Source organism: Vicugna pacos, chromosome 20, assembly GCF_048564905.1.
Source record: "Vicugna pacos chromosome 20, VicPac4, whole genome shotgun sequence".
Classification (NCBI taxonomy): Eukaryota; Metazoa; Chordata; class Mammalia; order Artiodactyla; family Camelidae; genus Vicugna; species Vicugna pacos.
The window spans coordinates 17,841,503-17,869,094 of NC_133006.1; the positions used below are offsets into that span (position 1 = coordinate 17,841,503).

The following is a 27,592-nucleotide window of genomic DNA, read 5'->3' on the forward strand; positions in this document are numbered from 1 at the left end:
AAAGAGTGAGCTAGCTCACTGGCCTTTCACTATAAATGCTCGAATCCCATTCAGTAGGGCTCCACCCTCATGACCGAATTACCTCCGGCAGGCCCCACCTGCAGATACCATCACATTAGTGATTCGATTTCAGCATGTGAATTTTAGGGGACACATGCAGTCTGTAACAATTCTAGACAAGACAAAATTCCAACCTCTGGATGTCAACTGCTAGACCAAGATGAATCATGGCTGGCTCCTCCATCCGTCCTCTCTCTCCCTTTTACATGAGAAAATCACCCCTGGTGCTTGGCCAGTCTCAGCCCAGGAAAGGTCTTGGGGCTTTGTAGGACTGATCCTGTTGTGCTTGTAATGGAGCTGGGTAAGACCCTCCCATTTCCCTAAAGAACAGATAATGAATTTGGAGAAGACCTTCTGACAGGAAGCTAGGGTCGTGTGTGCTCAGAGACAGATGATGGGTCCTGTGTGTTCCAAACAACCAACAAAAACCAACAAAAGTGGTGCTTCGAAAATACTATTGTCTGTTCAGGAAACCATGAGGGCACTGTTGTACAGGGGACACGCAGAGAGCAGAGCAGAGTGATTTCCACCACATGAAAAAAAGGAAAAGAGAAGCAGAGAGAAGTGAGTTGTGTAGGTAGATAGCACAGCATACCCACACACACACACACACACAATACACCACACACAACACACCATGCATACACACACACGCCACATACACAACACACACACACACACACACATTCCCAAGGATTCTTACCGAGCTTTCTGAGCGGTCTCCTTCAAGCCCTCTCCCTACCTTGGACCTCTGCACACATCACCCCCAGGGAAGAGGATGAGGTGGACTGAAGGCAAACTGCTAATTCTCTTTAAAGAAATTCTCCTCAGAGACTTGTTTTGGCCCTTTTCTAACGTTGATGTGGGTATTTTGGTTGTCCGGCTGCTCTTGCCATCTTACTTTGAAAATGTGCCATTTCTACTGTGTGGTCTGTCTCCGAACTCATTTTTGACTCTGATATGTAATAAATTTTGCCAAATGAACAGATTGGTTTACAAATTGGGTAGTAGCAGACAAGTTTTCCAAAAGTGGAGGGAGAGAGTTTTATTAAGGATTCTCAATTCAACTTCTGAAAGTCCTCAAATTTCTCTTATAAGCCACTCAAGAGAATCAACCAAACCCCCTTAACCATCATCATTAGAGGTTTTCACGGGAGGAAGGCCCGTGCTCTCCCTTACAGGCCTGGGGAAGACTGCCCTCCCCAGAAGGTCATATGTGTCCCGAGAACACTCCAGACTCACGAGTCTGGTGTGACAAAGATGTGACTGGGTTTTTCAGGGATGCCAAACTTCCTGCTAATGTCTTTCTGAAAAGTCACTGAGATTAAGACATGTGGTCACCACCGGTCAGTGAGGCTAAAGTGACAGAGGGTAGAATTGCCAAGGGGCTCGGTCTTTGAGAGAAACCCCGAGATCAGAAATGTAAGCATACTTCTGAGGAGTGAGGAGGCCTTAGTGGACTGGGAAGCAGGGAGTTGGGGGTAGGCACCAGGAGCCTCGGAAAGAGTAGCTGCAACCAGGGAATGCTGTTGGAAGCCAAAAATGCAGCTGGGGTCCCAGCAGAAGGAACTGTAGAGAGATGGGAGAAGGAAAGAGCAGAGGTGACTGTGGATGGGAAGCAAGTAAGGAGACTAGAAGTGAATATAGTGTGCTCCTGAGGTCTCCCTTGTATTGCTTGCAAGTCCACACTGACCCTCTGTGTGGTCCACGCCCTCTGCCGGGAACACAGTGCGGGAAAAGCAAATGCGGGATGAAAGAGGCCAGCATCCTGGGGCATGAGCATAGGCAGAGCAGCCCCCAGTGGCAGCAGACGAGGTTACTCGGGCAGGAAGAGACGTGGCCGGCCTTCTATTAGCAGAGTCCAGGCCTGTATTTTGCTCCAAACAGGCATATGGAAGATTTTGATTGTACTAAAGCGCGGCCATCTGTGCTCTGGGAGGCACCCCGTTCTCGCCGTGGCTGTGGTGTGAGTGTGCCCGAGAAATTATCAGCCACAGCCATGTGTCCGCAGGGCATTCATCATGCCCTGAAGTCTGAGCCTGCCCTGGGCAGCAGTGGTGGTACACGAAATCAACACCAAGACGGATGGTGGCACCGGCGCCCGTCAGTGTGTGATTACTCCAGCTGGCAGTAAATTTGAGCCATTAGACAGGAAATGATCTGATTGGGGAGCCAGAATCTTTGCATCTAGGCTGCTGACCATTGTGGTAATTGAGCTACTGACATCATCAGTCTTCAGAAGAATAGACACTACGACTTCTGAAACCAGGTGAGGCTGAGTGACTTGGGTTCTGTGGGACAGTTTAGCCCAAGGAGGCCCAGAGTGGGTGTTCAGGAAGTGAATCCTTAGCTGGATAGCTGAGGCCACCCGCTGGAATGCCTCCGTGGCTCTGCTGTCTTGTCTGCCACAGGACAGCCATGTGACACTCGGCCTCCTCCCACACGTGGCACCGGCCTTCACTCTACAGAAGCCCATGGGGCCCCTTTTGGCTGACGCCTGGTTGGAAACTTCAACACTGCCTCCCTTCAGACTCCTGGCACACAGTTAAGGAGACAGGCAGGCTGGCTCTGAGGGTTCTGGAGGCTGAACTTGGAGAGGGGCAGACTCCAGTGGGTAGTATTGAAATCCTCACACCCAGGGGCCAGCTGCAAATGCCAAGTGGGCTCAGGGTGCCAGCGGTGGTTTTAGTGAGTAAAGGGCAGTCTGCCTAGGCCAGCCCTTGGGAGAGACTGAGGCTGTCCATCAGCCCCAGCCCCACAGCTGAAAAGCATTCATGGAAAAGAGTATCACCTTCAAATACCAAGGACAAGTCGATACTGACTTCAGTGATCTGCCCCGTGGCTTCCCTCATTATGGGAATCACTGACAGAGGGAAAAAGTACCAGCTTTGAAGTCAGACGGAGCTGGATCCTGACTCTAGCTCTTTTTACCAGTGGTGTGACCCCAGGCAGGTTACTTCCCCCATCAGAACTCAGTTTCCCTGCCTACAGTGGGGGTTGTGAGGATTATGTAAGAGCGATGGAGTGGCTACATGGTGGATATCATTCCTGCAAGGGCCAAGTGCAGGCAGCTCCAGCCGTACAGAGAGTGTGTCTTCCTGAATGCAAACCCCTGAGTCCCTTTTCCCGCTGTGGCTTCCAAAGATCTGGAAGGCGGGCAGGGGGCAAAGGGCCATGCCAGGACCCATATAGCATCCTTTCTGAACCCCTGCAGGTCCCCCATCCTCAGAGACTCCTGTGAGGAGTACTTGCATTGAAACTGAGCTCAGAGCCTGGAGTGTTTCTTGACAAGGCGTGAGCATTGGAATCAAGGGGACCCTACTGCCAACTTCTAACTCAGTACGTCCAGAGTAGGGTCCAGCGGTCTCCATGCTTTTACAAGCTCCTTAGGTGATTCTCATGGGCACTTCAGCAGAGAGCCACTGAATGAAAGAAAGGAAATTCTGCACATTTCAAACACTCACTGGCTGTGGTGGGGGGGGGGCGGAGAGAGAGTGTGTGTGTGTGTGTGTATGTGTGTATGTAGGGTATGGGGAGATGGGAAGAGTTACAGCCATCTTTCCAGTGTCCCTGAAATCATGCCAGGTATCAGGGGTCCCACAGGAGTGGCCTTCCCAGCAAGTGCCCTTGTTGTCTTTGTGCTGCTGGTTCCCAAATGCCTGGCACTTCAGAGTAGGGTCAGCCTGGGATTGTGCATGGCCTGCTTGAAGTTTCAGTTACTCTTTGACTGCTCAGAGCTTTGCGCATGTGTGACATTCAGATCTAGGGCCTGGAATGAAGCCCTTTTTTGCTTCTGTATTGTTCTGGAGCTGGCTGCCTGCACACTGTGACCTCATAGACCACTCAGGGCTGTGACCTCCTGTGCTCCAGTCCCAGCCAGAATCCTGTGCTTAAAAGGAGGGTTCCCTGTGTCTCCTGTCAGGTGACTAGAAGTTGTGTCCCTGGCCACAGTCCCAGTGAGCACGGAGACGTACAAAGCCCAAATGCCCTTTAGTTCTTCCCTCTGCCTCTGTTCCTGCCCAGCCGCTATTGTTTGGTTCCCTTTGAGTTCCCAGCCCCTCTGTCTCTTGAGAGAGGACGGATAACCCGAGCCTCAGGAAGTAGCAGAAGCAGCCAGGGGCTGTCTCCTGGTGGCCTCACGATACATTTCACAAAGCAAAGATCACTTTGCCAAGAGGCCCCTTTGGTTGTCATGGCAACGTGGATAGCTTGTGTCTGGGGGGATGCTGGCCATCCTCCTGGCTGCCCCAGTTCCCTGGTCCCAGCTTTCTTTCCCAGATCCTTTCCACAGGCCCCCACCATGCTGGCGCCACCTCACATGAACTGCTCTTCAGTGTGGAGCAGCTTTGTCTTGACCAGCAAAACAACTACTTGGCTTTGCTATCAAAGGAGTCAGTCACGCCGTCCCTCTCCTCTAAACCCTCCAGCTTCTCAGTTCTCTCAAGGCTAAAGTTCCAGCCAGGCCCTCTAGGTCGCACATAACCTGGCCTCAGTTTCCTCACTGGCCTCATCTCCCACCGTTCTTTCCCTTACCAACTGCCCCAGGCACACTGACCCCTCCTCATCACTCTTCCTCAGACATGCCAGGGAGGCACACCTCAGGCCCTTTGCACTCGCTGTTGTACTCTCTGCCCTGAGTTCCCATGCTGGTTCTCTCCCTTTACTGAGGTCTCTACTCACACATCCCCTGGTCAGAGAGGCCCCCCCGATCACCCTACCTAACATGGCAGCCCTTCTCCCTTCACCGAGCTTTCCCTCTCCTTCAACCCCTGGCATCGTATCATAGACTCGATTTTCTGTTGGCTTAATATTCACCTTCCCCAGGAGACTGCCCCAGAAGGCGCCACCCAGAGTCCACACTCATAAATATTTGTTACCCAAGTGGATGAATTCAAAGCCTGACTCTGCTATTTGGTAGCTCTATGGAAGTGAGCAAGCCACCTGGTCACCCTGAGCCTCAGTCTCCTGGTCTGGAACATGGTGACGACAATATCTGCTAGGTACAGTGGCAAGAATAAATGAAGCAGCACAGTGAGTAGGACCAGCACGTGCCCCGCAGACGGCAGCTGACCTCACCTCCCCTTCTTGTGTCAGTGATGTTCAGAATGCTCTCCTTGCCCTAGGCTCCGGGACACCCACACACTTCCAGTGGTGGCTCTGTGATCTGCCAGGGGGACCTGCAGGAGGCCCAAGGAAAAGACAGCCAGCGATGGGGTGGGGCTCCTACAGAAGGGTTCCACACTCGGGCTGGGGCAGCACAGCTTCTGTGTAGAAGACCAGGCCATCTCGCCCTCCCTGCTACCTTCCCTCCTCTCCCGAGGCCTCAGAGAGACCGCCTCTGCCGGGCTGGGTGAGATGTCTCCTTCAGCCTCCCCTTGGCTACAGGAGGCCCAGCCAGTCACCCCAGAGCACAGTCTTCACTGCTTTCCTCAGGAGGGGTCCTTGGTGTAGGGTCAAAAGTATTGAAGGGAGGAAGGCAATTCACAGCTCTTTTTTAATAGACTGGGAGATACATTTGCCCGTTTCTGAAGCTGTTAGGAAAGGAAATACTCTGTCCACTTCAAGTTCCACCTATTCAGTTTGAGGTTGAGATTCTTCCTTCAGTCTTTTGGGTCTGACATTTCCCAGAGAGGACCAGGGCCAGTGAACGTGGACAGCATTGAGTGTGCCCTGTGCGTGGAGTCTGAACAAAGCACTGGGGAGATACAAAGAGCAGGGGGTCCAGTGCCTGCCTTCGAGGGGCTGGCCTATGCCTGAGGGACCATGGGCTACAAGGACCGCAGGCCAGCTCATTAGGGCCACTAAATGCACCAGCACTGGGGACAGTGTAGTCTTCAACTGGGAAGTCTACAGTGTCTACATCTCTTGTGTTTAGATAATGGAGTAAGACACTTGCTTAGTCGGTTGACAAGTGACAGTTGTCACTTGACACAAGGGACAGAGAGTAACAGGTGCCTGGCAGATAAACGATGGAATCCAATGTAAAGGCTGCCGAAAGGGAAAGAATAAGGTCATGCCATAATAAGGACCTCTCAGCAGGCTAAACTCCCAGGGAGATACTGCATTTGGGATCAAAAGGATGATCACTGAAATAGGATGCACCTTGACAACCATTCATAAAAATAGGAAAGGGTTTAAACTGACCACAAGTGTCACAGAGGACAGTGAGAAACCAAAACAGTGCTGCTGGAAAACCAGAACAGCGCTAGGGAGGCTGTCTGGTCTAAACATTTATCTCTTTGGAACCAGAAAAAAATGGGCTCGAATCCCAGCCCTGCCACCTATTGGCTGTGTGACCTTGGGTTATTCACCACCCTCTCTGAGCCTCAGAATATTACTGAAATGAGATAGTAATACCTGCCCTGCTGGATTATTTTGAGAATTAGCAATAAGGGAGTAGAGCACCTAGGTGAGCGTCTAGGAGAACTGGGCAGAACCTGGCATATAGAAGGCACTCGATAAACGGTGATTGTTGGTAATTCACCTCCTGTAGAAATAAAGCATGTAAAATTTTAAAAGCTAGGAGAACTCTTCTCTATCCTGCCCTTCTCAGTCCTGTCTGGAGTATTACGTCTGGATTTAGGCTCTGTACTCTAATTGAAAAGTCACTATGTCATTGAGCCCTTAGATGAGGGAACTGGACAGAGTCAGCCTGAAACTAAAGCTCCAGGTGCATGTGATATTTCGTTGTTGTTGTTAAAGTATTTAAAGAACCATCAAATTATGAAGGAGGATGTTGTGCTCCAAAGATCCAAAGTAGAAGTGAAAAGTTAATGGGGTAGATCTCAGCTCTGAGTAAGAGAAAACAGAGCTGCCCACAATGAAGTGTGCTCTCAGGCAAAGTAGTGAGCCCCCCGCCCCGGCATTATTGGGGCAGAAAGCAGATGACCATCGTCAGAGATGTTAGAAAAGGAATTTCTGAATCCAGAGCCCTTGCAACCAAACAAACCTGGATTTGGACCCAGGTTCCTGAAGTTAGCTGTGTGGCCTTGGCCAGATTAACTTTTTTGAACCTCCATGCCCTTATCTGTAAAATGGGGGCAATAATACCTCCAATGAGTATTAGAAGGATTAAATCTGATTGCATCGAGAAAGCACCTGGCCCATAGTAGATTTTCCCCTCCATGGAGTGAAATGCAGGGCTGCGTGACTTCTAAGATGGCTTCTGTGAGGCTAAGAAATGCTGTACCATCACAGAGAGCCTCTGAGGGATGAGCAGACCCCACCACCAGGCTGGGAAAGGACAGGCTCCACACAGCACACGAGCAAGCAGCGTGCAGCCAACAGTGGCAGTCGGCATGCCTGGGGACACAGCCCTCACTTAGCTCTTGCCGGGGTCCTGTCGCCCGTCTTGTGGGCAGGGCATTTGAGCATGGTTCTCAGCCCTGGGTGCACATGGAGTTAATCAGGCTTGGGAGGGAAGCCGAAAATAGGAGACATGATTTGAGGCTCGAGAATTTGGCATCTCATCTTGTGCAAAGTAAGATGTGAGCCAGGTTAGTAATGTCTTCTTGGTTTGTGAAGGGCTATGTATCAGAGAAGGGGGAATTGCCATTTTGCATTTTCCATGGGGACTCAACAGGCAATGCGTGAACTCCACTGTAAAAGAATCAGTAGCGATATGAGGAAGGATTCTCTGCCAGTGACGGATGTTGGCCGTGGGAGGGACAGTGACCTTGGGGGCTTTCAGCTGAGCAGAGACTGCCGTCCAAAGGAGGCGGATGAAGCGAACGCCTTTCCAAAAGCCTCAGGAGGACTCCCAGGGGCCCCTTTCATCTGCTCTAAACATCACACTTTTCTCTTTACCTTTCTTCCTCACTGGAGTAAACCATCAGCATCTCCCTCCTCCAGGTATCTCAGAAAACACAACTGTGCCCTCAGCTCCAGACCCGATGGAAGAGAAGCTGCGATTACAGCTGGAGGAGGAAAAGAGAAGGTGCCCTTTCTTTTTGCCGCACACACCCTGACCCCAGCCACAGAGGGTGCTGGGGACGACCTGGAGCTATTGGGGCAGAGCAGGGTGGCCACGCGCACCACCCCTCTCCAGGCCTGGAGCTACTCTGGGAAGCCAATCCGAAAATAACTGGAGGAAGGCAGATGTAAAATGCAGGAGGCCGAGGCAGTGTGAGGTTGGAATGGGGAGCAGAAGGCCGGGCCAGGCTCCGGAGCCAGGATCCAGGAGTCTGGCAGGGAGAGCTGGTTGCCCTGGGCCCCTCCCCAGCCCGGGTCCCAGGCTGCAGCTCGGGAAGCCGCTGGTCTTGTCTGCTGCTGCCATCTAGGGGAGCCAAGAAGTATGACCATAGAGGGCTTCCCCCCCAACCCCCGCCAGCCTGCAGCTTCGCCCCTCTTCTCTCCTGAGTCTCCTCATGGGCAAGGTATCCTGAGAACATCAGACCCTCCTGCAGCCATTTAGGGTCCCCAAATGGTTTAACCTGCAGAGGGAGGCACCTCAAGCATAAACAGACATGTGGCTGTTCCTGATGCAAGTTTCGCAGTTCATTCGTTCCTTGAGCCATTCAACAAACAAATGCTGGCTCTCTCCTCCGCCATGGAGGGCTTTGGGGGAGACCAGACAGGAAACCTTCCTTGCTCTCAAGGTGCCGATACTGTCACTGCAACACACGCCACCCCTGGGCTGGCTGGGCAAGCACCATGAGCAAACCCTGTCACCCTGCCCGCCCCCCACCCCCAGGTGGCCTGGATTCACATCCTGACTCCTGTCTTTATTAGCTCTGTGCTACAGAGCAGGTTCCTTAACCTCTCCATGCCTCAGGTGCCTGATCTTTAAGGGGAGGGGATAATAATAGCATCTTCCACACAGGGCTGTGAAGAGGATTCATGGGTTTGTATTGTCAGTGCCTAGAGCGATGCCTGCCCCTTCAGAGCCCAGCAGTGGGGGTTATCATCCTTGGAGAGGGTTGTTCCTCCCACACACACAGCCCCGCGGGCCCATGGACAGAAACACCACACCCTGGTCTCGGTGGGCCACTCTAAGGTCCCAGTCCCCAGCACCAGGGCTGCCCTGCCAGGCTTCTGTGGCTCAGGCCCTGCAGCTGACAGTCCATTTGGAGCCGTCCTTCCCTGCCAGTGACTCTGAGGACTCTCCTCTGATTCCACCTTAGGTATAAAACCATGTTCACACGCCTGAAGGCCCTGAAGGTGGAGATCGAGCACTTGCAGTTACTCATGGACAAGGCCAAGGTGAAGCTGCAGAAAGAGTTTGATGCCTGGTGGGCAGAGGAGGCCACCAGCCTGCAGGTACTGGCAGCCGTGCCCCTCGCTGCCCCAGAGCCCGCCCTCCTCCCATGGCCTGGGGAATGTCAGCGCAGCTAGGGAGGGGCCAGACACACAGCCCCAGGGGTAGGGGCGGGGGGGGGGGGGCTTCGACACAGACTCACATGCTCTCAGCCCCTGGCTTGTGAGGCAGCTACTTGTGTTAGTAACAAGGAATGGCAGTGGTCAGGGCACACTAACACGTTGAGAGGTGGCAGGGGGAGCTGAACTCCCCAAGCCGGTGGATTGGCTGCCACTGCCTTGTGTGACATCGATTGTTTTTTATTACAGTCATGAACACATGGTATAAATGCTAGAAAATACAGAAAAACACAAAGTAAAATCACTGTACTCTCACCACTTAAGGATAACCAATGATAACATGTTGGATTTTATTTTTTGTATTTTCATGCATATACATCCATATACCTTTATAAAAATGGAATCATATTGGTCTTCAAGAATCACAAACGGCTTTTATTTTTACTTCATTGTACACATGCCAACTCTTCCATGTCATTATTCCATGACATCATTCCAATGGCTGTCACTGTTCAAGCACATGGATTTATTTTAATGTATTTAATCTCCTATTGTTTAATGTTTAGGTTGTTTTGGGGTTGTGTCACTGGAAACATTTCTGAATATACATGTTTGCATATTTCCTAAACAGATTCCTAGAAGTTCTCTATAATATTATGAAGCCTAAAATAGCCTATTAAGAGGTGTTAGTATGAACCCCCAGTTCTGACCTCACGTGACCCTCGCTGTGTACAATAAAGATGAAATACACATAATCGGATCACTTGTGTGGCTGGCAGACCCCTCAGGGGTTACCTTACAGGCTGATCGCTTCATTGTAAGGACAGGGAAACTGAGAGCCAGAGGACAAATTTTCCAAGGACACAGCCAAGCAGTAACCCACACGTTACCAAGAGGCCTTGTGACTAGACAAGGGAAAAGCATATTTGGATAAAGTTAAATGCACAAGATGGAAATACAGTTATCATGATATTTTAATAACAAAGTTACGGTATAGTAATATGTATGTCATTTTACAAATGCATTAATTAATAAGATCTAGGGGCTCGACAGTTACCATAATTTCAAAGCAGTGATGAACACAATATTGCAAGGTTTCTGCAACAGCTGTAATGTAATCTGAAAACATCTGTAATTTCTCCTGATGGCAGAGCCTCTCGTACCACCACAGACTACTGTGGTTCGTTGTCTACATTCAGTTGTTGGAAAAATGCTAAATTGCAGGTAGAAATTAGGAAAAATGAAGACGTCATTGGTTCAGTCACGTTCACAGCGCCCCCGGGTTCTGTCTGTTCTCCAGCTAGGAACCCTTCCTCATGGCGTGGTCAGTGAGTGAGGCGTCAGCCACTGCCGGTGCCCACGGGCATCCAGCCACTGGACGGTGATGAGGGCCATCCCATGTGACTCAGGAAGAGTCCAGGCAGGGCTGACAGATTCAGACAGTTTGTTACTCACGTAGACAGTGATGGCCAGAGCAGTCAAGGTGTCAGCTCCGCGTGTCCTCCGCCCCACAGGATGCCACTGAAACAGAAGGGACCAGGTCACTGCAGCAGGGATGGTGGGGCACCCTGTAGCTGAGGAGCCAATTCTCTGCGGCTACTAAGGCATTTTATAACCTGTGGACGTACCTGAGTTGGGTGAAGCAGAAAGCCTTCGACCTCATCAGAACATGGGAGGTAATGAGAACCTGTCAAGGGAGACGGGGAGGCCAGTGGGAAATGGCCTTGCAGCAGCTTCCCACAAGCCTCCCAGGCTCCCATCTTCTGGGAGAATCACAGGCGTCTGCCAAGACTCAGATCAGCTGCAGTTTAATCCCCGCTCAGGAGCCTGTGTGGGGACACGCACAGTTCCAGCACCCACCATGGCGGAGCTGCCCCTACATGAATTGCTCAGTGCATCTCTCCTGACTCTGCTAGCATCTCCTCAGGACAGGGGAAAGCAAAACCAGAAAGGACTTCTGGAGAACTTTCAGGTCACATTTTAAACTTTTCCCCCCAACTACAAAAGTAATACCTGCTTAATTTGGAGAACTTAGAAAACACAGGAACACACAAAGAATAAATCAAGCATTACCCATTTTCCTGCCATCCAAAGGTAATGTTTTGATATCCATCACTATGGTCATGACTACGTCTAGATTTTTTTCCTGCACGTGTTGTATCTACCAACTTTTATAGCCGGATTTTTCCCCTTACATCAGAGATGTTTTCCCGTGTCATTAGATTCACACTAACACTATGAAACTTTTTCTTGGACCAACAGGTAAACTCCCCACCAGTGAATTCATTCAGTCACATGAAGCCCTTTCCCCAGACGCCAGAATCCCAGCACGAGAGGTCCCAGCTTCTCTCTAACCAGAGGTAAGGAGGGAACCCTGCGGCAGGGTTAGGTTGCCCAGAAAAGTCCCTACCTCTCCTCAACCTGCTCTCACTGCTCTGAATGTCTCTCTATAGGCTGCACGACCCGGAAGGATGAATGGCTTTTTACTGTTAAATTAGTTGAGGATACTCAGGCCAGTGGCCTGCAGTCCTCCAGCCCTGTCCCCCTGGCACTGACCGCCAGTGGACCCACTGCCCCGGTAACAGGAGACAAGAGGTTTAACCAAATCATGCAAGCCTGGTCCTGCCCCTGGGTCAGAAGAAGGTTGGCAGTAGTGGGGTGGGGGGGGCGGTAATGTTGGTGTAAGGCAGAGGGGAGTTGGCCTGCCCAGACCCAGAGGAGCTCTGGTAAATGACTCCACCCTGGCACAGACTCAGGAGAGACGTGGGCACCTCCCCTGAGGACGGCCCAGAGCCAGAGTCCCTGAGTGATGGCACGATCCAGCACCGACCCCACTTCCCCACACACCACCTTCTGAAGGCAGGTTCCTTCTCCTGCCACCCACGTTGTTTTCTCTTTCCAACCGCACATCTCGGGTGCTAAAGCCAGTGGCACACGCCTCATCCACCCTCCATCCCTCAGGCAGACCCTGTAGCGTCATGACAGGGGCCAGGCCAGCATGAGTGGGACCTTGGCCTCCACCACCATTGACAGAGTTTGAACAGAAGCTGAGCTCTTATGTCAGAAATGTGAAATAGAGCTTTTCAAAAGGGGGTTGATAGGGTTGCCAGGTAGTATCTCTGATGCGATGTGATGAGGCTGGCACTTTACCTCCGTGGTCTCCTCAAAAACCCATATCCCGGTTGAATCATGAGGAAGACCTCAGACAAGTCCCCGTTGAGGGACGTTCTACAAAATACCTGACCAGTACTCCCCCAAACTATCAGATCGTCAAAAAACAGAAGAGTCTGAGAAACTGTCACAGATGAGGCGCCTCAGGAGATATGATGACAAAGCGTAACTCTGGGATGGGAGCCCAGATCAGAAAAAGCACATTAGGTAAAAACTAAGAAAATCCAAATAACTTATGGACTCTAGTTAACAATCACGTATCAGCGCTGGTTCATGAGCTGTGACAAAGGCGCCGCACAAACGTAGATTGTGTAATAAGGGATACTGCGTATGGGTACACGGGAACTCTTTGAACCATCTCTGCAACTTTTCTGTAAATCAGAAACTATTATTTGTAAAAAACAAAAACAAAAACTGCCAGTGAGCCGTCCACCCCCGGCTGTCGCTTTCCCTGGACCTCTCCGCCTCCCCCAACCTGGCCCTCAGGGCCAGCACTTCGCTTGTATCCTGCTTTTAGGGAACAGCTTCTGTGTGAGCCCCTAAGCCCCCGATCAGCAGCTGGCAAGTATGTTTTGTTTGGCTGCCCTCGTGTTTTAAAGGGCAGTGTAGACCCATAAAGGAAAGAATTGATAAGTCTGACTTTAATAATATGATGTATGTAAGTCACCATTATGCTATACATCTTAAACTTACACAGTGCTGTATGTCAATTGCATCTCAATAAAACTAGGGAAAAAAAAAAAAAGAGGAGAGGGTGGAGGAGTGCCAGGCAAAAGTGCTGCGCTGTGAAAGATACTGTTAAGAGAATGAAAAGATAAACCACCGACTGGGAGAAAATACTTGAAAAACATATATCTGATAAAGGACTTATATCCGCAATACAAAAACACTCAAAATTCAGCAATAAGAAAAACAACCCAATTTAAAAATGGACAAAAGATCGGAACGGCCTCCTCCCCAAAGATGAGCTGCAGATGGCAAATGAGTGTGTAACAGGATGCTCAATGTCACATGTCACTGTGGAACTGCAAATGACTGCAACGAGACACCACGATGCACCTATGACAAAAGCTAAAATTAAAAAAAAAAAAAAAACAGATACCACCAAATCCTCTTGAGGATGTGGAGCAACAGGAACTCTCATTCATTGCTGGTAGGAAAGCAAAATGGTACAGCCTCTTGGGGAAAGAGTTTGGTGGTTTCTTACTAAACTCAGCCTACTCTTACCCCATACAGCTCAGCAGTCGTGCTCTTTTGTGTTTGCCCAAGTGAGCTGAGAACTTACATCCACAAAAAACCTTCATATGGTTACTTACAGCAACTTTATTCATAATTGCCTAAAATCAGAAGCAACCAAGATGTCCTTCAAAAGGTGAATGGATTAAACCAACTGTGGTGCATCTGTGCCGTGGAATATTATTCAGGGATAAAAAAGAGTGAGCTATTGAGCCATGAAAATGCCAGGAGGAACCTTAAATGCGTATCACTAAATGATGAAGCCAGTCTGAAAAGGCTACATACTGTAGGCTTCCTGGAAAAGTAGACATGTAAACATTCTGGAAAAGGCAGAACTGTGGACACAGGTAGAAAGATCAGCAGTTGCCAGAAGGAGGGGAGAGGGGAGAGTGGAAAGGATGAATGAGAGGGACACGGGATTTTTAAGGCAGTGAAATGATGCTGGGTGGTACTGCAATGGTAGATAAATGATATGCATTTGTCAAAATCCATATAGAGCTGTACAAAAGGAAGAGTGAACCCTGATGTAAGCTGTGGACATTAGTTAATAATAACGGATCGATATTGGCATATCAGTTGTAACAAATGCACATCACTAATGCAAGGTGTCAGTAATAGGAGAAAGTACAAGGGGGGAGAGAGGTTATATGAGAGTTCAGTGTACTCTCTGCTCAGTTTTCTGTAAACCTAAAACTTCTCTAAAAAACAGTCCATTTGTTAAAAAATAAAATAAAAGGCAGTGTACATAGGCAGCTGCCCTGCTCCAGGGCCGTACAGGCAGCTCAGCATTCGTATCCACACAGGCCCTCTCTGCATTCACTTGGGGACCTGCCAGCCTCCAGGGTACTTGAGTTTGCAACCCCTGGACATGCCTCCTGCCCCACATAGGGCCCCCTCGCTGAAGCCCCAGGACTCCGCGAAGCATGTTTGAAAAACACTAGTCCAGCCAGCCTAGAGGACAGAGCTTCCCCCAGTCACTGGTCTGGCGAGTTCTGAGCCTCCCATGTGTCTGCCTCTGGAGAATGGCCCTCCTCCCAACTGAGGGGCTTCTCTGAACCCCTGGTTACTTCCCCTGCCTCTTCTTTGACCTCTTTCATACCTCCTACCGGTAGGAATATATTCCCTATTCCTACCAGTAAATAGGGAGCTCCAACTCTCATTTTTCTTTTGTTTCAAGACAATGAATGTGTGTGTGTGTCTCAGGAGAGGCCTAGTAAACCCGCTCCAGGGCTGTAAGGTGGAAATAGACTGTGCCTGCCAAGTGAAGTTCAGAACCTTGGATTTCAAAGGTGTGTATCAAGATTACCCATGGGAGCTTCTCCAGAAACCTTGCTCACAGAGCTCTACCCCACACTCCTTTGATGAGGCTGGAAGAGGGTCTTTGGGGAGAGGGCTCTCAGGCGGGCCCTGGCGTGCTGCTCAGACTCTGCCTCCGGTGCTCTGGTGGGGTATCTGACTCTCGGCGGAGATAACCAAGTGTCCTGAAAAGTGTTTGTTAAGACACCTTGACTGTGAGCGGTTGGCACCCCTAGATTCCCTCCCACACAGTAGTGTTTAGATACCAAAAATCATGGGCGGAAAGGTTGCAGGAGACTGGTGAGAGGGAAGGGTCCCTGCTAGAGACTGCAAAGGGAGAGGTCTAGGGCTCCACCTCTGATGAAGAAATCACCTGCCCCTGCTTTAGAAAGCTGGCAGAGAAGAGCTGACAGAAGCTCACGGGTCTACCAAGGGTGAGGCGGGGAGGACACCCTGTCCCTGGTCATTGTGGCTTTGCAGACTTTCTCTGTGAACAGCCAACAGTGGAAGATTAGTTGTTAATGTCTTAAATTCTCCAAGGAGACAGCAGTGTCTTTCTTCTCTTATGGTAATAATATCCCTGTCATTTATCGAGGGCCCTACAGGCCAGGCATTGAACAAATGTGTGATGTATGTGCTGTTGTTGTGCCCATTTTACAGATGAGAACACTTAGGCTCCAAGAGATCAACTAATCTGCTAGGGTCATCCAGCTAATAAGGGGTGAGACCAGGATTGGAACCCAAGCCTGTCCGCATCTGGCCACCCCTCCCCTCACTCCTCACGTCAGCTTCCTTTAACCTTAATGGCTGTCCTTTAGGGGCACGTGCATATCCTGTTGTTTAGTAAAGGGTGGCATTTTCCGAACTATATTCTGTGCTATTTCATTACAAATGAGTTTTCTTCATATTCTCCCAAACACCAGGTCCTCCTGCTTGGGGTCCACACTCTTTCAATGTGTCCATGGTCTGATTGTCCCAAGAGGCCAGGACTTTCAAAGAGCAAAATGATGGCTCCTTAGAAGACCAACCTTGGTCTAGAAAACCAGAGCTCCCAGTTATTGGCCTCATCATCTCAGCTGAGAAACCCTGAAATGAGGTCCCCACCCCCCCCATTTCACGAATGAGAAAACTAAGTCCCAGGAAGGGACTGAGATGTTCTGAACTCTGTCATTAATAAGAGAATAGCTGTGGCCTCAGCCCAAACTTCAGAGTCCACACTGAGTAGCATTTTCCCCTTCCTTCCCGCCACCCTGCTCCCCTGCCCCATCCTCTCTTGGCTTCACCCCTCACTCCCTTGTCTCCCCCACCTCCACTTTCTTGCTCTACCTAATTAGCCCCGCCTACATTCTTTTTCTCCCTCTTTCTCATCTTCCTCCCTATGCTCCTCCCCTCTTCTTCCGTACTCCCTCTCAGCCAAGGTCACTCTCTGTTGCTTATCCATCTGTCCATCCCACTGTCAGCTTCTCTGAGTGTCCACCCCGGAATGGGCCTAAGAACTGGCCACTGGGCACGCCTCCTGGGATCTCCCTGGGACAGAAACCACTGATGGAACCCTCCCCCAACTTCCACCTTCTCTGAGAAGCAGCGCCTATCCTGGCCCCAGCCTCCCTGGATACTCTTCAGGTATCCCAAGTTAAGGTGATCGCTGGATATGTCTGCCAAGAGATCCTTAACCTTGAATCTCAAATATGCCCATCAGCTCACCATGGGTCACCAGCAAGGAGCCCCTCAATTTAGACTTTCCCAAAGGGTGTATCAAGCAAACTTTCATCACAGCTCTTCCAAGCAGCAGGCCCTTGGGCAAGCCAGCTACCCCTCGGGGGGTTCCCTCATCTCATCTGTCAGATGCATCAAGGCCCCTGTGACACTCGTTCCATGATCAGGGCGGGGTCCCGGGGCCAATGAAGAGCTGCAGGAGTCAGGGAGTGAGAGTCCAGCTGGCTGTTTCGGGCTGAGCCCCGGAGAGGATGATAGCCCCTCTGCAGGTGGGGCCGATCCTCTTCTCCTCAGGTTCTGACAGAAACCTGACTCCATCACTTCCCCAGGGATGCTCAGGGCCTGGGGACTGATCACACTCAACTCACAACACTCTGATGGGCAACCCAGGAAACCTAATTATTATTAATATTACTTACTAACTCTTGTTAAGAAAGAGATAATTAATTCTGATGGCTGGTGTGCTCTCTCTCCAGAAGGAATGTCAATGTGAGAAATGAGTTCACTGTCAAGGGCTAGTGGGTCAGGAGATAGGGCAAAAGTAATTTGTGGTGTGAGCCTGAGGGTTCAGACCTGGAGCTGTGGCATCTGAGGATGCTCGAGCAGCTTCGGGGCCGGAGGAGTCGCTCCCCTCCAGAGCCCCGAGCCTTCACACTGTGCCCTCCTCCTGCATGAGCTGGTCGGGGCAACAGGCCGGGCAGCTGGGCCTCTGCAGAGGGTGCCGGATGCCCTCATGTGCCCTGGTGAGATCACGCCTCTGCCCTATCACATCCATCTCTGCCCTCTTCCACCCACTCCCAACCCTCCACAGGTGGTGCCTGTGGGCGCTCCCTGCAATCTTAGATAAGGCTCAGCTGGGAATCCATTGAGGTCATGAGCCATTTGTGTGCCAATTACTTGATCATGCGAGACTTGCTACAGCTTCCACACTGACCTTGACCTGGTGTCTTTGAAGCACCTGCCGGTTGGAAAGCCCTTTCTCCTCCCCTTGTTGAGGCCAGCTCCAGGAACCATTCTGAAGGGGCCCTGGTAACTGGTCACTGTTCTCCAAAGGAAAGCTCTCAAAGCCTGCCACCTTGTGGCTGCCTGTGGTCCTACAGCTCACCGGACAGCACAGATCCTCAACTCCCCCAAACTCAGTGGAGAGTCTCTGGAATATTGGGAAATAGATATCTGAAAAAAAAAAAAATCCCAAGCTCTGATTTCCTTTCCTATTTGTAGGACCCACAATCCTGAACCTGTGGAGTCCCGCCCAGAGTAAGAGGTCCTGCCGCCGACTGAGATGGAAGAGGGCAGAAAGCTGGAGCTGGCGAAGCAGCTGTGTTCATGGCTGGGCCAGCAGGTTGTCGGGCTGGTGGAGTGCCTTGGGCTGATGATGCAGGCTGGGCAAGGCTGGAGCACCTGTCTCTAACCCTGGCCCACCTCTTAGCCCTAGAATCCCCATCTGTAAAAGGAGGGTTCAGACCGGGTGACTTTTTAGGCCTTTCCCAGCTCTGACGTTGGGTCTAGGCAGGACCAGGGCAAAGCAAAGGAGAGGATCCCATCATGTCACTGGCATCCCAGGACAGCTTGCCTCCTCACCTCCCAAGGAGGGGCTGCTGGGTTCCACTGTTTGCAACCACGAATCCAAGGCAAGGAGCCCACATCGGGAAGCCTAATGAAATGGGCAAAACTGCATCTGCAAGAGCTATTGGATCTGACTTGTCACTCAGGGAGCACAGAGCTGATCAGCCAGGGCCACCCAGGGTCAGTCTGTGTGGTAAGCCATGTTTCTCCAGCATGTGTTTCCTCAGAACACCACAGAGTCAAGTCTGGTTAGTAAAGCATGAGTTCTGAAGCCTCACAGAGTTGTGATTAGATCCAGATACTGCCACCTACCAGCTGGCAGAATGTCTTTAGCCTTGCTCAGCCTCAGCTTTCTCATCTATATAATGGGGATGATGAGGCTATTGAGAGAATCCAGTGGTGTGATTGCAGAGCATCTTCCCAGGACCTGATATGTAGACAGTGTCTATAAATGACAGTTGTGATCATTATTTTTGTTCAACTTCCACAGCCAGTATATGCAATGTTCTAACAATGGAAATTAATGTATAAACCATCTGCTATAGATTGAATGTTTGCATCTCTCAAAATTCATATGTTGAAATTTAATCCCCATTGTGACATCATTAAGGGGTGGAGCCTTTGGGTTAATTTGGTCATGAGGATGGTGCCCTCAAGAATGGGAAGTACCCTTAAAAGAAGAGGCAGAGAGAGCTCGCTCCCCCTCTTTCTATCTGCCACCCAGCAGGTGGCTCTCTCCAGAACACAATCAAGCTAGCACCCTAGTCTCAGATGTCCAGCCTCCAGAACTGTGAGAAGTGAATTTCCAACATTTAAAAGCCACTCAGCCTATGTGCTTCATTACAGCAGTCCAAAGTGACTAAGCCAGAAATTAGTGCCAGAAGTGGGGTGTTACTGTAACAAATGCTTAAAAATGTAGATGAGGCTTTGGAACCAGGTAGTAGGTAGAGGCTGGAAGAATTTTGAAGTGCATGCTAGAAGACTCAGAGATTGTCATGAATGGACTTTTAAAAGCAGTTCTGGAGAGGGCTCAGAAAGACAAGAGAACAGTGTAGAGAAAGCTTCCATCTTCTTAGAGAATACATGAGTAATCATGTAGAGAATGTTGGTAGAACTATGGACAGTAAAGGCTATTCTGATGATGTCTCAGACAAAAATGAGGAACATGTTATTGGATGATGAAGAAAAGGTGATCTTGAGGGGGAGGGTGTAGCTCAGTTGTGGAGTGTGCGCTTAACATGCACAAGGTCCTAGGTTCAATCTCCCGACCTCTGTTAAAAGATAAACAAATAAACGAACGAACAAACCTAATTCCCTCTCCCCAGAATTAATTAAGTAATTAATTTTTAAAAAGAAACAGTGACCTTATTGTAAAGTGACAAAGAACTCAGCTGAGTTGTGCTCATGTTCTAGCGTTCGGTGGAAGGAAGTACTTGCATGCGAGTGATAAAATTGGACATTTAGCTGAGGAGATTTCTAAGCAAAGTGCTGAAGGAGTGGCTTGGCTCCTCCTGACTATTGACAGTAAAACAGAAGAGAGAAATGACTTGAAGACGGAATTACTAAGCCAAAAGGAACAAGAACGTAGAGATTTGAAAATTCTCGGCCTATCCATATTGCAAAACAAATGAGAAAACATCTTAGAAGAGAACGCTAGGAGATTAGTGTGGATGTGCATCCCGAATTTCACCAGCTACCCCAGCAGGACAACTGCCAGACTGAACTGAAGGGAAGGAGATGGGAAAGGATAAAGGAAGGCCAGCGGATTTCTTGGATCTCTCAGCACAGGAGTCTCGAGCTGTTCTGTGAACTTGCACTATTCTTCAGGACAAGAGAAGAATGACCCCAAAGGCAATTCAGAGATGATTACAACTGCCTGCTCCTTTTCAAAAGTGGGGACTGTAGCCTTGCTTTCAACAGGCCAGACCGCCTCTGCCCAACTGTGGGGGCAGCGTTGTTCAGGAGAACCATGCGGGCAGGACCTGGGCCTCTAACCCAGGGGGTCCAGAAGACTGGACCTTCATCCCAGCAAGTCCTGAGTGTTTGCAAGCCTTAAGACTTCACAGAGTCTACATTGTGAAGTTTTGGATTTGCTTGGGACCTGTCACTCCCTCCTTCTTTCCTGTTTCTCCCTTTTGGAATGGAAATGTCTATCCTATGCTTGTCCCATCATTGTATTTTGGAGACACCTAACGTGTCTTGTTTTACAGATTCACAGCTGCCTTAGAATGAATCGTACCTCAAGCCTCACTCATATTGGATTTAGATGAAATTTTGGACTTTATAGAGTTGAGGCTGGCACAAGTTAGGGGCAGGTGGAATGGAATGAATGTGCTTTAAAGGAGAAGGGTATGAATTTGGTGGCAGGGTTTTTGTGGGAAACAGTAAGGTCAGGGCAGAATGTTATGAACTGAATGTGTCCTCCAAAAATTCATATGTTGAAATCTAACCTCCAATGTGATGGTATTAAGAGGTGGGCCTTTGGAGGAGGTGAGCCTTTAGGTCATGAGTGTGCGGCCCTCATGAATGGGGTTAGTGCCCTGATACGAAGAGGCCAGAGAGCTGGCTCACCCTCCTTCTACCATAAGAGAACACTATGACAATTTGGGGGTCTTGACCATGCTGACACCCTATCTCAGACTTCCAGCCTCTAGAACAGTGAGAAATAAATTCCTCTTGTTGAAGCCATCCAACCTATGGTATTCTGTTATGGCAGCTTGAACTAACTAATCACCATCCACAACAGAGGATTCTTGTCATAGTCAGCTTCAGCTGCCATAACAAAATACTGTGAACTAAGCAGCTTAAACAACAGGAATGTACTTATTTCTCACAGTTCTGGAGGCTGAGATGTCCCACATCAAAGTCCAGCAGGATCAGTTTCTGGTAAGAACCCTTTTTCTGGTTTCCAGACAGCCACCTCCTCACTGTGATCTTACATGGTAGAAACACAGCTCTGATGGCTCATCCTCTTCTTATAAGGGCATCAGTCCTATTATGCGGGCCCCACCTCATGACCTCATCAAAACTAATTCCCTACCATAAGGCCCCATCTCCAAGTACCATCATCACATTGGGGATTAGATTTCAACATAGGATTTTTGGGGAGACACAAACTTTCAGTCCACACAGCTCCTAAATAGAAACCCTAAATTTCTCTTTTGTCCACCTCCTCCCATACCTTCTCCTTTCGTTGGTTTGTCTTTCACAGTGATGTGTATACCAGGAAGATCCTGCCCTCGCCTGGCCCACTCCTGCACAGCCAGGAGCAGAGCAGCACAGGCACCCACCTGGAAGACAGGTCTGTGCTCTTCTCCCTCTGACGCCGGTGATGCCCCTGCAGTGGGTACGATGGGCTGACATCGCCACAGCCCAGGGAGCCCCTTGTGCAGTGGCCTCACAGACAGAGCCCAGGGTGACCCCCGCCCTGGTACCCCAGGAATTCCCTGGAATCTCTCCCAGAGCCAGGGAATTTTCTTCTGGGGTCGCTGGGCCCTCAGGCTGGCAGACTTGCTTCACATATCCTTGTAAATAGACAGACGTGGGGCCATTAAAGCAGAGAAGAGCCGGCCCAGGGCGGGGTCCACCACAGCCCAGAGTCCCCACGCAGGGAAGGGCGCAGAGTTGACAAGCTGGCCTCAGGCCTGTGAGCCCATCGCTCCAGGCTGTGCAAAGCTGACGAGGCCCCTCCCCGGCGTGCCCTCTCTGTGCCCCTGACTAGGATGCCTGCATACCCTTCTTCATCTGCAGACCCTGATCTTCTCCCCAGGCCATCCAAGGGTGAATTCCAACCTCCATCCCTCCACAACCCCAGACAGAATGTACAGCTCCCACCCAGCTCCCTGGCCCCCCTGCCACACCCCTGCTCTGGCACTTCTCACTGAGTGCGGCTAGAATGGCAGAACTGCGTGTGCCCCTTCATTATATGCAATCCCCGCTGCCTTCCAAGGGACTGGATGCTGTCGCCTGCTGTGGGGAGTGATGGGTGTGAGGACGGACACTTTGCCGAGCCAGGAGGGTGCCTTGCTTTAAATTTTCTTTTAAGGGGGATTTTCACATAGGAGTTGGATGAGAAAGAGGAGGGAGAAGGAGACATGTATCCCTCCCTTTGTAAGGGGATTTCCCTCTTAAGAGGATTTCACTTCTTACAGATTTTATTGGCCAGAACCTGGTCACCTGGCCACACACAGCTGCAAAGAAGGAAATGGAGTTTTTTTTTAAGTTGCTACAACTTAATCAGCTAAGAATTATGGTTCTGTTTTTAAGGAGAGAGAGGAGAAGAGTTATCTCTGCCTCAGGAGCGATAAGCTAAGCTACGGCCGGGGGGCTGGGGGGGATGGGGACACAGTGGGTACACATCCTAAAGGATATGACATCTAAAGAGATAGTCAGGCCCCGGGTAGAATGGGCTTGGTTTGGGTAAGTTGGGGGTCGGGGTGGAAAAGGTGCTGAGAGAAAGCACATTCAGCCATGGAAAGTTCTTGGGGGAGGGCAACCCAGGAAGAGGAGACAGCAAGCCGAAGGGCCTGAGGCCAGAAGGAACTTGGTGTATTCTAGTGACAGGAAGAAGGTCAGGATGGCCGGAGCACAGTGAACCGGCCCAGGTCACACAGAGACAGAGTTTGAATTTCATTCCAAGAATGATGAGAAGCCACTAAGGGTTTGAGCCAAAAGACCAGGGGGCACATGCCACATTTGCATGTAGAAGGATTGCCATGGGGGCTGCAGAGGAGAAGGGGGCTGAGGAGGCGGCAGAGGGCAGTTGCTGGATGAGATCCAGTCACTGAACACAGAAAAGCAGTTTGGAAAGGTAAGCACAGGGGCCGAACATAAGGCATAGTAATGTGTGACCTGTGGTTGTCCTCAGCATCGCCAAGAGGCCAGTGTCATCCGTCCCTCTGACTGGGGACAGCCAGACAGACTCTGATATCCTGGCATTCATCAAGGCCAGACAGAGCATTCTGCAGAGGACAGGTAAGTGCCCCTTTCCCCAGAAGGCAGCATCAGAAACACCAAGACAGGCCAAGCGGGTGGCCGGCCCAGGTGCCCCCGCCCTGCTGGGCAAAGCCCCTGTCCCTTCTCCACAAGGGGCTGGCTGGCCCGGGTGCCCCTGCCCCTCCTCCGAATCTTCAGCTCCTTTTGTTGCCGGCTCCCCTCTGCTCAGCCCTCTCCAAGCAGGAAGGGGCTGAGTGATGGTTTGATAACTTGTTTAACCCCGGCCAATGATAGGTATGGACACAGAACAATACTAAACAGACAGTCAGTGAATCAACACTGTATTTATTAGGCACCTTCTGTATGCCAGGCATGAGGCTGAAGGGCCCACAAGTACAGCCCACTTCTCAGGCCTCCCCATCAGGCAAACACACAGGCGGGGGCACAGGCACCTTCCCCAGCCAAAGCAAACACTCCCTCTGCCCGGCCCTGGGCCCCTGTGCTCTTAATTTGGCAGCTGTCTGACTGGGCTTCCTCAGAAGTGCTCGTTACGGGGAATTTGTGACTGTCAGCCTGGGAGCAGGAGCCCAGAAGGGATGATTTAACACAAACCTCACCCGCCAGCTCTTAGGCTTCACTGGTGGCCGGGATGAATCTACTTGATTTAGGATTCATGGAAAAGCCGTGGAACGTTCAAGTCCCTTGCTAGGGGCACCTGTGGACAGGTATATCTCCCCCTTATGGGGCGTTAGTCATCCTTGGTGTCGAGTCTGCTGCTTCTAACTGCCAACAATGGGTTGAAAATCTGAGAAAATGAGATTAACCCCTTTTTAGAGTGCTTTTTTTTTAATCTTCCTTAATCCCTGTGTTTGGAAGTATTTGCATCTGGACAGGAACCTTGGTGTGACCCCTGTGACCACAGCGCCCTCTTCTCTAGCTGGTGTCAGGAAGAGTTTCTATCCGAGGGCCCTAAACCCCCTGTCCCCCCACCTCACCACCTCCACTCTGAGAAACCCTCTGGCTCTCCCCTTCGGTCAGGAACCCTCTCAGCGAAACAGAAAGAACACAGATCTGGGAGGGAGGACTCCCAGACACCAGGGCTCTCTCTGCCCTGGGTGACTTTGGGCAGGTCACCTCCTCCAGCCTCCCTCTCACGTCTGTCAAGTTCAGATTCCAGGGTGGTCAGCCTCTCCTGACCTGAGATAACGTCCATAAAAGTCCCTCGTGCACTGCCGAGCACCAGGGAGCCGTCAGCAGGAAAGTCGGCCTCTGCGGTGAGAGTTTGTCCAATACGGTGAGGTGCGATTTTTTTTAAATGGTGTGGCAGTAACCTCCACTCTGGGAATCTACAGTCCCAAAACCCCAATACAGACTGACAGCTCCATCACTTAACTAAGGTTCGTAAAATAAAGAATATTTTGGGTGGAGGTCTGTGTCTGTGAGGAGCTGTGTCTTGGGGTATGGTGCCCTCTGAGCCCAGCCCTGCGCCATTTCTTTTCAGCCCCACCCCTACCCTAGTCATCTCCGCAGGCAAGTTGCGGGGGCAGTGACGGTCCGAGGGTGGGAGCTGGCTCAGACACCATGCTCCTCACCACTTATCCTGGCCCAGGATGCTTGCCATGGTGCAGAGGAGGCATCAGACCTGTGACTTAAGCAGCTACCACATGCCTGGTGGTCCCCAGCACCCACCCTCGCCAGTGTTCAGAATAGAGAGATAAAAGCAATGGAGTTCAGCCCTGGCTATTCATTGGAAACACCTGGGCCCACTGACGAGCTCCTGATTTAATCCTTCCTGGGAGTGGCTGGATATGAGGATTCCTTACAGCTCCCCAGGGGTTCCAGTGTGCAGCAGAGCTGGGAACCATGGGTCCAGGCTGACTGGAACACATCGCCTTCTCATATGCCACTGTGTGATGTTCTTTCTTCCTGTCCTAGGCTTCAATTAGGACAGCTAGGAATGGCTTAAAACTAGGACCCCCTCCACTTAATTAAACAGTGAGGCCAGCCTGAGGTCTTGCGCACAGAACTTGACCTGAAGGACCAAGGACCTTGAATTGTTTTCTACCTCCTCCCCGTTTCCTCCCACATTCAACATGTCACAGGGGAAGGTAGAGCTCAGTGGTAGAGTGTGTTCAATTAGCATGCCCGAGGTCCTGGGTTTAATTCCCCAGTACCACAGTTTAAAATAAACCTAATTACTTCCCTGCCCCCCAAACAAGTGTCACAGAGAATTACCGATTGTCCCTCAGCAACAGCAAGCAGACCAGGCCCACACTCCTGCACAGCCAGGTTCCAGACGGCTGCAGCTTTCTCACCCCTCAGTCTCGCTGCAGTTTTTTTAAACAGTGTTCTTTACACAAGAATCTTCAGAAATTCCCTTTTGCTCTTATTATAACAGCCAGGCTTTAAGCAAATGAACTGTATGTCACTTATTCCAGTCCTCACACTTTTCTGGTCCAGTAAGTCTGGGTGGGACCCAGGATTCTGCATTTCTTAACAAGCTCCCAGGGGATGCCAGTACTGCTGGCCCATGGACCACAAAGCATGAAGCCACTCTAGGGGCCTTGCTTTTTCCAGGTACCTCATCTGCTTCAGTGATTTGGAAATGAGGAAAATAAGGCCCAGAGAATGAACATGATTTGCCCAAAGTCACACCACTGGTTGGGGACCATCCTACCTAGAACCCAGGGGCCCTGGATCTTAGTCCAGAGAACCCTTCTCCACAAGACAACAGGATGGGGTCACATGGTCAGGAGGAACCATCCCATAATATGATGAATATCTGGAGCAAAATGCCAGGAGAGACTCTCTTGGAGAATTAAGCAGGAGTGTCAGTGACAGCAGTGAAAACTGTGGGGTTGGGGGATGACTTGGTCCTGGCTCAGGGAGATGAAACTTTTGCAGACGGCAAAGGAGGCACTTAGGGAGTGAATGCAGCCCCTGGGAGTCAGGCCCTGAGAGGTGCACGGGGCAGGCGGCCAAGACCCAGGGGGAGTGGCCTGCAGCCCCCTCCCCTAGCCCTCCGTGGGGAGAAGTCCGTGCCCCACACACAACCTAACCAAGAGCACCTGTCTCCTTTCAGGCTGCCAGTAAGCATCCGCCCGCCGTGCATTCCAGCAGCAAGAACTGAGTACAGACGAAGGCGCCTCCTCTCACTCACCCTGGCTTCAGAAGCGACCTGTGGGCCACTGGGAGCAGCTGGTGACTTTGATGCCAGTGGAGGGCAATATGTTTCTCTAAAGATGGTGTCTGGAGGCTGCCAGGGAGGCTGGGGCCGGGCTTAGAGTACCATCCTCTCTGTGGCTGCTGGAGCTGTTGGCCAGGCAGGCCAGGCTGCTAGGGGTGGGACAAGGGCTTCAGCTGACTCTCGTGCTGTTTCACATAGATGACTATAAACCTTTGAGATTATGAAATAATCTGTAGTGGCGGGGGAAGCTCGCATGGGTAGAATGAGGGGGGGATAATAATGGGTTATTTTTAGCTATTTGCCAGCCCACTCCCTTGCCCCACCCCCTGGTTTAAAAGCCCAGGAATGACTGGGGCAGGCCAGGCAGCAGGTCAGAGCCAAAGACAAGGCAGTGGAACGCTGGGCGTCATGATGGTCAGTCCCAGTCTCCCAGACCAGACCCTCCAGCACCACCTCATGGACCGATACCTGAATTAGCTGCATCTCCAGAGAGCCACCCACACTGCAGGGTCTCAGGGCTTGGCAGCACTCACAGAGCAGGGACAGAGAGCTGAGGGGGCAGTTGTGGGTGCCTCGGGCCTCACCCTCAGCCCCTTGGGGCTCTGGAGGATGGGGGCTGAAACTCCCCACTCCCTTGGGGGGAAACACAGCTGAGGGGGGTCTTGTCTCACTGAGCCCTCTCAGTACCCCAGGCACACGCCAGTGGAGGGTGGGTAGCCCCCAGGAGGCCCTTGGGGCCCTGCCACCCGCCTCAGGGCGCTGGCAGCCAGGCTCCAAGCTGGAGGGCAGGGGCATGGCACCTGGAAATGAAGCTAACTGAATAAAAGAGCTTGTCCACTGCTCCTGCTATCTCTGTCCCATTAAGTACAGGCCCTCACTGCCCTAGAGAGAGAGCAGAGACAGGAAACAGTGTAATGCGCCTCGGCCTCCACCCCTTTTCAGGACTGGGTATTAAGTCATGTGGGAGAAGCGAGATCAATTCATTTCAAAGCTAGACTCACTCAAAGAGCTCCTTTAACCCACACCCTCATCTATATCATTAGAAAACTGATGCGAAGGGAGGACCTGGTTGTTAATATACAGCCAGTTAGTGGCAAATGTCCCCTCCTC

At 50.9% G+C, this 27,592-nt stretch overlaps 1 protein-coding gene across 5 annotated transcripts in view; it reads left to right on the forward strand.

The window, feature by feature from the left end:
• The window catches only part of KIF6 (kinesin family member 6), a 293,420-nt gene extending 266,098 nt beyond the window's left edge, over positions 1–27,322 (forward strand). For 4 of the 5 annotated variants that reach the window (XM_015237481.3, XM_072945068.1, XM_072945066.1 and 1 more), the window contains 6 exons: positions 7,912–7,996; positions 9,183–9,318; positions 11,638–11,735; positions 21,572–21,661; positions 23,228–23,334; positions 26,378–27,322. In XM_015237481.3, the coding sequence (XP_015092967.2) occupies positions 7,912–7,996; positions 9,183–9,318; positions 11,638–11,735; positions 21,572–21,661; positions 23,228–23,334; positions 26,378–26,388 (527 nt within the window). In that variant the 3' untranslated portion in view covers positions 26,389–27,322. Of the gene's footprint in view, positions 1–7,911; positions 7,997–9,182; positions 9,319–10,889; positions 10,997–11,637; positions 11,736–21,571; positions 21,662–23,227; positions 23,335–26,377 lie in introns of those variants that run through there. The other variant, XM_072945065.1, reaches the window with a different exon arrangement.
• Positions 27,323–27,592: the final 270 nt, after the last annotated feature.